Source organism: Mus pahari, chromosome 14 (assembly GCF_900095145.1).
Source record: "Mus pahari chromosome 14, PAHARI_EIJ_v1.1, whole genome shotgun sequence".
NCBI lineage: Eukaryota > Metazoa > Chordata > Mammalia > Rodentia > Muridae > Mus > Mus pahari.
This window is the reverse complement of record NC_034603.1, coordinates 74,175,450-74,185,025: the sequence shown is the minus strand read 5'-3', so window position 1 is coordinate 74,185,025 and position 9,576 is coordinate 74,175,450. Positions and strand designations below refer to the sequence as shown.

Below are 9,576 nucleotides of genomic sequence, written 5' to 3'. Positions count from 1 at the left end.
GTAGACCAGGCTGGCCTTGAACTCAGAAATCCGCCTGCCTCTGCCTCCCGAGTGCTGGGATTAAAGCCTTGCGCCACCACCGCCTACCTAGTTACAGAGAATTGATGCCCTATTTTGGCCTCTGTAGGCACCTTCATGTTTATGGTGTACATCGTACACTGTGGTTCACACACAGGCACATAAAATAATAAAATAGCATTAAAAATAACATCATAAACTTATAAACAAAAATAATTAAATAATAATATTAATTAATAATACCTAACTAATCAAGCACAGTGGTACATACATGTGACCCAGGCTCTTGAGAGGTAGAGGCAGGAAGATCAGGTGTTCAGGGTCCTCTTCAGCACTTCCTTTGAGAGATATGAATGCTACAAGGTTCCAGAATGATGTTTAGATTACTGGCATCTCTCTGAGAAAGCAGTGTATCCTGATTGCTTTTCCAAGAGAGAGCAGTGGAAGAAATGGAGGATGGAGAGCTGGGATCAGGAGGTTAAGCAGCTGCAGGAGGAAACATCACCTGATGGTATTATGACTGAAGCTTTGCCTCCTGCCAGAAGGGAAGGTGACTTGCCCTCACTGTGGTGACCAGACCTTGGGAATGGCCCATATAGAGGCAGGCCCCTCACTGTTCATGCTTGCAAGTGAGAGTTACAGAGCACGCTCACACTTGCCCTAATAAAAAGAATTAGACATGGGGGGAAAAAAAGCCTGAAAAATAGCACTTCCTCTCCAAATTTAAAGAGCAGAATTTTGAGATCTTTTTTTGAAAAAAAAAAAAAATCTTTGGATATCATATTTTATGTTGTAACTTATAAATTCTATAAAAAGTTAGGGTATAATCAATTTGGCTATATTTCTCCTATCTTTGGGGAAAATACCAAAAATAGAATTAAGGAATAGCAGAACAAGGAACAACTTTAGAGCGATCATGTAACCTAACTTCCTTATTATTTAGTCTGGGATTATGAAAATTTGCACTGAATTAGGTGTTCTACTTTAAGAGCCTGTATGCTCTGTTTCCAGGCTGCTCAGTAGTAATTTTATATTACATTTCATATGGACATGCTGTGAATACTCCTGTGACCCAAGGTTTGTCCCCAGTGGTTTTTTTGTTTGTTTGTTTTTTGTTTTGTTTTTCGAGACAGGGTTTCTCTGTATAGCCCTGGCTGTCCTAGAACTCACTCTGTAGACCTTGAACTCAGAAATCCGCCTGCCTCTGTCTCCTGAGTGCTGGGATTAAAGGCATAAGGCATGCACCACCACGCCCGGCTCCCAGTGTATTTTTTTAATAGCTGTTCACATTTTCAAGAATGCATCCTAAGTTCATGGAAAGTTTCAGGCTGTGTTTTCAGACTTTCTAAAAGTCCTGTCTCTTAAGTGCAGTGGGTGACTTTACATTGCCCCATTCTGATGTTGAAAAAGGCACTAGATTCTTCCTTAAAATCACAACAAAATTGAGAAAACATTGATTTTTTTAACATTACATCTAAAAAGAAAAAAATCTGAGAAAAGAAGTTACGGATTTTAGTAGAAACCAAGGAATTCATTCTAAACTATTTGGTTTTTGCAGTGCTGGGAGCCTCATGCATTCTCGGCAAGAGAACTGTCTCTGAGGTATATCTTCATTTCAGCTCAGTCATTCTAAAGAAGTAAAGTAATCTACAGTCTGTATTACTTGCTTTTCTGAGACCAGGGCTTCTCAATATGTACAGGCTGGCTTTAAATTTTCTGTGCACCCAGGCTAACATCAAACTTCAGCAATCCTTGTGCCTCAGCCTTCTGAGTGCTAGGATTACAGACAAGCACCAGTACACTTGGCTTAACATGGATATTTAGCTTGGCAGAACTGGAAAGCACTGTCAAAATCTTAATAATGATTTTGTTTTCTAATAGTAAGTCTTCAATCCAGAGACCGGATAGGCACGGGAGGACAAGTTGTGGACTGTAGTCGTTTGTTTGACAATGATTTACCAGATGGGTAAGTGGACATCTCAAAGTCATGCATGCAGCAGTGCTGCCCCAAGCGTAACCTAGGAGTTGGTGTTGATGATGCACTAGGAGGTTCTATGAGTATAGAAACAGAACATAGATTTCTCTTCTCCTTGGAAAATTATAAGGACTGCCACAAGTGGTGTTAAATTTCATTTAAAAAGAGTTTTGAAAAGGAAGAAAAGGAAATTTCTTGTCAAGTATTACTCTGCTGTAAATTAATTAATTAATTTTATGACTCTTAGTTTCTGTTTTCTTTATTGATTCTATTTTTTTTTTCATTTTTATTGGTTATTTTATTTATTGACATTTCAAATTTTGTTGTTGTTTTTTTGTTTTTATTTTTTGGAGACAGGGTTTCTCTGTATAGCCCTGGCTGTCCTGGAACTCACTCTGTAGACCAGGCTGGCCTNGAACTCAGAAATCCNCCTGCCTCTGCCTCCCAAGTGCTGGGATTAAAGGCATGCGCCACCACTCCCAGCCTGACATTTCAAATGTTATCCCCCTTCCCAGTTTCCCCTCCACAAACCTCTTCCCCTCGTCTACTCCCCCCTGCTCACTCCCCCCTTCCCACTCCCGCCTACCTCTATCAGTGTGCTTTCCCACCTGCCCACCCACTCCTGCCTCAGCTCCCTATCATTCCCCTACCCAGGGTAAATTTATTTATTTTTTTTAAAGAAAAAGGTTTTCCCTTAATTATCTAGAACAGAGTGTACAAGAACTGAATTTGAATATATTGCTTTATTTTTAGAGTTAAGGAAAGGAGAATTGAATAATAGTAATTGTAACATTATGACATTTAGTGAAGAATATTTGTGTCAAGCAGTTCACAGTATGATGTTATTTAATTCCTGTGGCAGCAAAGGCAATGTATAGTGACCACCTGAGTTCTGGTCCTCATTCTTCTTCTAACTGATGTAAACTTTATTTAACTTTTTTGAACTTTAATAGGGTGATTTATGAAGTATGTCATAATTGGTACAGGGTTAGATGAATTCGTTAAAGCATTTCAGTATTTTGCACATCATAAGTGCTTACTTAATAAGCTAGGGGTAGTGGCACACACCTTTAATCTCAGCAGAGCCAGACAGATTTGTGAGTTTGAGACCAGCCTGGTCTACTTAGTCAGTTCCAGAACAGTTAGAGCTACATAGTGAGACCTTGTCTCAAAAGAAAACCAAAACCAAAATCAAGTACTTAATAATTAGCTACTTTTTAAAAATGTTGTTACTACTATTGTTATTCTCATTTTCAAGAACAAAAATGGAAACCAATATAAATCATTTGCCTGAAGTTACATAATAAGTGGGGGAGCTGGATCTTAATGCCTAAGTCTTAATTCCCAAGCTTATAAATTTTACCATTATTATTCACTTTTTATAACAAGTCTGATAATTTACTGATTTTATTAATTTCAAAATATTTTTAGTTAACTTCAATGAAATATAACTTAAAATAAGTTGTACCCACTTACTGTAGATGTAGTTAATTGATTGACTACATCTATTTAGTCAAATAAATGTAGCTCAATCTATTGTTTATAATTTTATCACATTTATTTGTGTGAATTTGTATGAGTATATGTGAGATATAGCTATGGTGTGTATGTGGGGGTCAGAAGACAACTTTTGTAGGTTGGTTCTTCTTACCATATGTAACCTCAGAATCAAATACAAGTTGTTATTTGATAAGCAAGTACCTTTATCCACTTAGCCATCTTGCTAGCCTGTCTTTTTTTTGACACAAAATTTTATATACAAGTTCTAGTCTTTGCATATTTTGTTTAAACTTTAAAAATCCTAAAATTGTGCTAAGCATAGTGACCTACTCTTACCAATCCGAGCGGTTGGGAGGTTGAGGAAGGAGGATCATGAATTTAAGGTCAGCTTGGAGTACATCGTGAGTTCCAAGATAGCGTGAGTTGTATTGTGATTCCCTGTCTCACAGAAACATCCAGTTTTTGGGGCTGGAAAGATGTCCACCCAGTAAAAGTGCTTGTCTGTCTTGCTGAGGCCTGTAGTTCAGTTTCCAGTTCCCATTGGGGTCTCACAACTAACTACCTGTGACTCAAGTTCCAAGAGATCCAACATCCTCATCTTGCTTCCTTGGGTACTTAAACACTCATGAACATACACAGGTATACATGCACATAGGTACATAAAAATAAATTTTAAAGACAAATCAATTGGTGCTGCAGAGATAGGCCAGTGGTTAAGAATATGTGCTGTTCTTGGAGAGAATCTGAATTTAGTTCTCAACACCCAAGTTAGGCAGCCATCTGTAACTTCAGCTCCAGCTGATCTGATTCCCTCTTCTTGGGCACTACACATGAATAAAAGTAACTGTAAAATTAGTTTTAAAATTTGTATAGGGGCTGGTGAGATGGCTTAGAAGACAAAGTGCTTGCCACCAAGGCTGACAATGTCAACCCCAGACCCACAAAGTGGAAGGATAGAACAGTTTTTGCAAATTGCCTCAGACCTATATACGTGTACTGTGGCATGTGCACTCCCATACATATTCAGGTAAATATGCACATATATTAAGTAAAAATAACTGTAGATCGTTTTAGCTTTTTAAAATGTTTAAATTATATCTAGATGTGTATGTCTGTGCATGTGTTTATGTACCTATTGGACTTGGAGTTACAGATAGTTGTGAGCTACCCTAGGTGGGTACTGGGAACTGAACTTGGGCCCTCTAGAAGAGCAGCAAGTGTTCTTAACCACTGAGCCACTTTTCTAGTCCTTTGTTTTAGCTTCTTGATAAATCTGTTAATTCTTTTTTGAAAATGAGGAAGTCTGTGGTGTTTTTCACAAGGAAGTTAAAGACGAAGTAATCAATACTGAGACAATATACCAATGTGAGACATAACTGATCTTTTCTTGCTTATTATTATTGTATTATAATTGTAACCACAGGAGGAATATAACCACATTTCCACAGTCATTTGGATATTTCATTAGATGAAATGGCATAAAGAGTTTAGGGACAAATGGGGGTTTTATTTTTAAAATTTAGTTGAGAGGACTAAAAAGATGGCTCAGCAGTTAAAAGCACTGGCTGCTCTTCCAGAGAACCCAGTTTCAATTCCAACCCCCCACATGTTGACCTCCAACCATCTGTGCCTCCAGTTTGAGGTGATGGGATACTCTCTTCTAGCCTCTGAAGGCACCAGGCATGAACATAATACACAGACAGACAGGCAGGCAGGCAGGCAGGCAGGCAGGCAGGCAAAACATCCATACCTATAGAATAAGGAGATAAAATTTTAAAAATTGAGTTTCAGTAAGTTTAACTACTTTCAAGAGCTTTTAGATACTTTCCTAGTAAAGTTTAATTTTTTAAAATTACAAAAGATTAGAATTTTTTTTAGACTGGATTCTAATCCTTGATCATTTGCTTAATTGCTGTAAAATTTTATAAAATTTCATAATGTGTCAGTTCAAGCATATACCACAAAATTCTTGGAAAATTATTGTCAATATAAGTGTTACTAAAGTTTTTAATAGTTCTCAGTTTGATAAGAAAAATATGACCTCAACAAAAATAGCTGGAAGTTCTGTAAACACTGTTATATAGTTCTAATGCAAGTTGAAAAAAATAGCAGGCTCTATATGAATGATTTCCTAGATTGTCTTCTATTATTTGTGATAGAAAAAGTCTTTCTGACTTAGTGGTTGCAGAGAGAACATTCCAAGTCTCACTTCCGACTGACACCCATTAATGCCCTATTTCTCAATGCTTTAATTGCAGTTGGGAAGAAAGGCGGACTGCCTCTGGAAGAATCCAGTATCTAAACCACATCACAAGAACTACACAGTGGGAACGCCCAACACGGTAAAATCATACAAGTATTTCTATGGTCTGTGCTAGCCTTTCCTGGATTTCTCTCTCTGTTGTCTGATTTCCCCATTGCTTTATACTGGTATAAACCATTAGGTCTTAGAGTGAGTACTATTATTATTTTAAAAATATTTATATTTAAATTCTATTTTATAATATAATTACAATAATTATATTTGAAGTACAATGACTTGTTTTAGTTTTTGAGACAATGTCTCTTTACATAGATAGCCCTGGTTTTCCTAGAAATCATATATGTAGAGCAATCATATCAAACTCATAGAGATCCATCTGTTTCTGCCTCCCCGGTGGTAGGATTAAAGGAATGTGCTACCATGCCTGACTTATTACTTTTTAAAAGAAGTAATGGTCAACAAAGACTTTTCACAGGTCAGTCCATTGTATGTCCATGATCTTCAGTGGTGCTCAGTAACCAAATGCATGACTAGGTTACCTAGTTATTTGTTTCTTGGTGTTTTTAGTTTGTATTTGAGTATTAATGGCTGTTATGAACTATTTATTCAAGATCTCCATAGGGGGATGCTATTAGATCATGGCTAAGTAATGTATATGATCAAGAAAACCTATATGGAAGGTGAGTGTCTGAGAGTGAGTGGTGAGGAGATGGTGGACTTGCAAAGGAAAAATCTGAAGCAGATCTTGGCAGGTGGTAGGTAGATAGAGCCCCCGTCTTTGTGGTACTTCCTGTGTAGAGACATCAGGGTGCAAAGCAGTTCTTGGGAACTGAAAAGGAGTGCTTTTCAAGCAGCTGGAAATGAGTAAGGTAAGGGCTTTCCTCCTCAGTACTCTGTTACAGTAAGGACAATGCTGAAATGCCATCTCTGCTAGTGTTTTATTGGTTCCCCTGGTGATTCCCGCACAGGCTTGGCATGCAGAATAAATTATTAAATAGTTTTCATTAGCTGTATCTGCTTTTGCTTACTGAGGATTGTTTAACTACTGAAATCAAGCTTGCTTGCTTACTTGCTTTTCTCTTCCTTCCTCCCTCCATCCCTTCCTCCCTTCTCTTTGCTTTTGTCTTGTTCTCTGGCTCATGCTAGTGTAGAACTTGGAATATAGTCCAGCCTACCCTTGAACTCAAGATTCCCACTGTTTCATCCCCCCAAGTGCATGCTGTCACACCCAGCTTAGAAAGTATTTTAGTACATTATGAATGTCTGATTAAAGCTTTGCCATTTTAAAACTTTTAAACAATTACAATTTCCCTTTCTTTCCTCCAAACCCTTCCATGTGCTACCCTTCTTTCAAATTAATCACTTTAAAAAATGTTGCTATCTATCTATCTATGCATATATATATATTTCTAAATAGAAAAATACGACCCACTCAGTCAGTATCCTGTTAATGTGTATATGTTTTAGGATTGACTGTTGGGTAGTTGATAACTAACCGATGTGCTCTTTCCTAGGGAAGACTGTTTCTCCTACTATCGGCATTTGTTAGCCTCGAGTTCTTTGTTTAGGCTGAGGTGTCATGAACTATCTTATTTTTTTAAAAATGCTCAGTTCAAAGTTACATTTATTTCTGATGCAAGCTGCCTAGAGTATCAGTTAAGCTGAAGAACCTATTTTTATTCTAGTAGCATAAATGAATTTATACTCATCAGTGTTTAAGTGAAGCCTGCTTTCTTATTATTCATCTTTAATTTCCACGTGTATGTAAAGTGTTTTTCCCCCTTAATACATGTTAGTTTGAAAATGAGCTTCTGGTCTGGAGAGATGTTTTGATGGGTAAAAGCACTGGCTGCTCTTGCAGAGGACTCAGAATGTGATTTCCAGCCACCTACATAGTGGCTCATGATTATCTGTGTCTCCAGTCTCAGAAAATCTGATGTCTTCTTCTGGCAAGGACACTGAGCACTTATGGTACACGCATGCTGACAAAATACCCACACAGAGATGGGTATTTTTAAAAAGAGCTTTTAATTTAGGTGTGATGGCTTACATGTCTAATCTCACTGCCCAGGAGGCTGAGTAGGAGAATTGCTATGATGTGAGACCCTGCCTCAAGAAAAGAAAGAAAATGAATTTTTGGGCTGGAAATACAGCTCAATGGCAGAGAACTTTCCTAGCCCTAGTGATGCCCTAGGTTTCCTACCTAGTGCTAACAAAGCAGGAACAAAACCAGTGAACATGAACTCTGTTACCTGTTGTTTTTGAAGGTTAAAAGAAAAATTCCTTGATGAGACAGATTAGCTTCCTTGTTTGATAACATTTAAGGTACTTTTATTCCTTACATGTGAGTAACAGAGTGACATGGCTATTTATGATAGAGAATAGGCCACCTAAACATCCTTCCTTCCAGGAATATTGTAGAGGACAATGAACAAAAATACAGGTGTAAATAAATAAATACCAGAGATAACTAATTACTGCATTGAGGAACTAAGGCAGTATACAATGCTTCTTGACTTAATGATTAGGATTCTGTCCAATGAAGTTAAAAGTGAAAAAGTTATGTTCAATATGCATATTTTATTACCTGTAGCTTAACAATGAGGTATGCTATAGAGTAGCCATTACTTACCCTCCTGATGAGGTAGTTGACTGGGAGTTGTAGCCTGCGGCTGTTACCTAGTACTTTGAGAATCTCTATACCACGCATATTACTCGCTACCCCTGAAAAAGGTAAAAATTTAAAGTGTACTTTTGACTAGCTGCTATGGCTTTTGACTATTAAAAGGTCATGGCTTTTGACTATTAAAAGGTCAAGAAATGACAAGTTGAGAGCTGAATGTGGCGGCTCATGCCTGCGGTCCTGGTCTCAGGAGGCTGAGGCGAATGGATCGCTATGAATCACAGCCCGCCTGATGTACAGAGTGAGGTCTTTTCCCCAAAACCAAAACCAATAAAACTTCTAAGTTGTACCATTATAAAGTTAGGAACTGTTTGCTATCAAATTGTAGGGTGAGTTGTGTACATTAGAAGATCTCCCAGGAGCTGATGTTTAAGCATAAACTGTGTTTTGAGGGACAAAGAGCCTTACCTAGAAAGAGGTACTATTTCCAAGGACTAAAGGTCACATGACTTGGGCAAATTAAATGCATAGAGGAACACTTAACTAGTCAGATACCCTGTGGGAGGGAAAAGGGTGAAAATCAGGTCTAAGTCCTTCTGCTTAGTGACCGAGTAGCACATATACAAGGATGTATGGATATTTTAAATACTTAATTGAAATTGTATCTCCTTTATTCACCTCATTTTCTTGCCTGATTTACTATATTTTCACCATAGTGTATACATTGTCTAGAGACTTTGGTTTTGATGTCTAAATTGGTAACTTTTTTCCCTTGTCACTTTCCAATAGACCGGCGTCAGAATATTCTAGTCCTGGCAGACCCCTTAGCTGCTTTGTGGATGAGAATACTCCAATTACTGGAACAAATGGTGCAACGTGTGGACAGTCTTCAGACCCCAGACTAGCAGAGAGAAGAGTCAGGTCCCAGCGACATAGAAATTATATGAGCAGGACACACTTACACACTCCTCCAGATCTACCGGAAGGCTATGGTATGGTAACAGCAAAGGGAACATTCACCTTGCTTTAAGAACATCAGAGACCTAACTATTTGGGTTTTTTTGAGACTGGGTTTCTCTGTGTCACCTTGGCTGTCCTGGAGTTCTCTCTATAGACTAGGCTGACCTCCAACTCAGAGTTCTACCTGTCACTACCTCCTGAGTGCTGGGATTAAAGGTGTTCTTTAAAAGTTCTCTC

The 9,576-nt window shown here is 38.1% G+C and overlaps 1 protein-coding gene across 2 annotated transcripts in view; it reads left to right on the top strand.

Moving 5' to 3' along the window:
• Smurf2 (SMAD specific E3 ubiquitin protein ligase 2) overlaps positions 1-9,576 on the top strand; it is a 100,764-nt gene that overhangs the window by 55,898 nt on the left and 35,290 nt on the right. For both annotated transcript variants that reach the window (XM_029545967.1, XM_021211735.1), the window contains 3 exons: positions 1,900-1,984; positions 5,752-5,835; positions 9,169-9,371. In XM_029545967.1, the coding sequence (XP_029401827.1) occupies positions 9,323-9,371 (49 nt within the window). In that variant the 5' untranslated portion in view covers positions 1,900-1,984; positions 5,752-5,835; positions 9,169-9,322. The remainder of the gene's footprint in view (positions 1-1,899; positions 1,985-5,751; positions 5,836-9,168; positions 9,372-9,576) is intronic.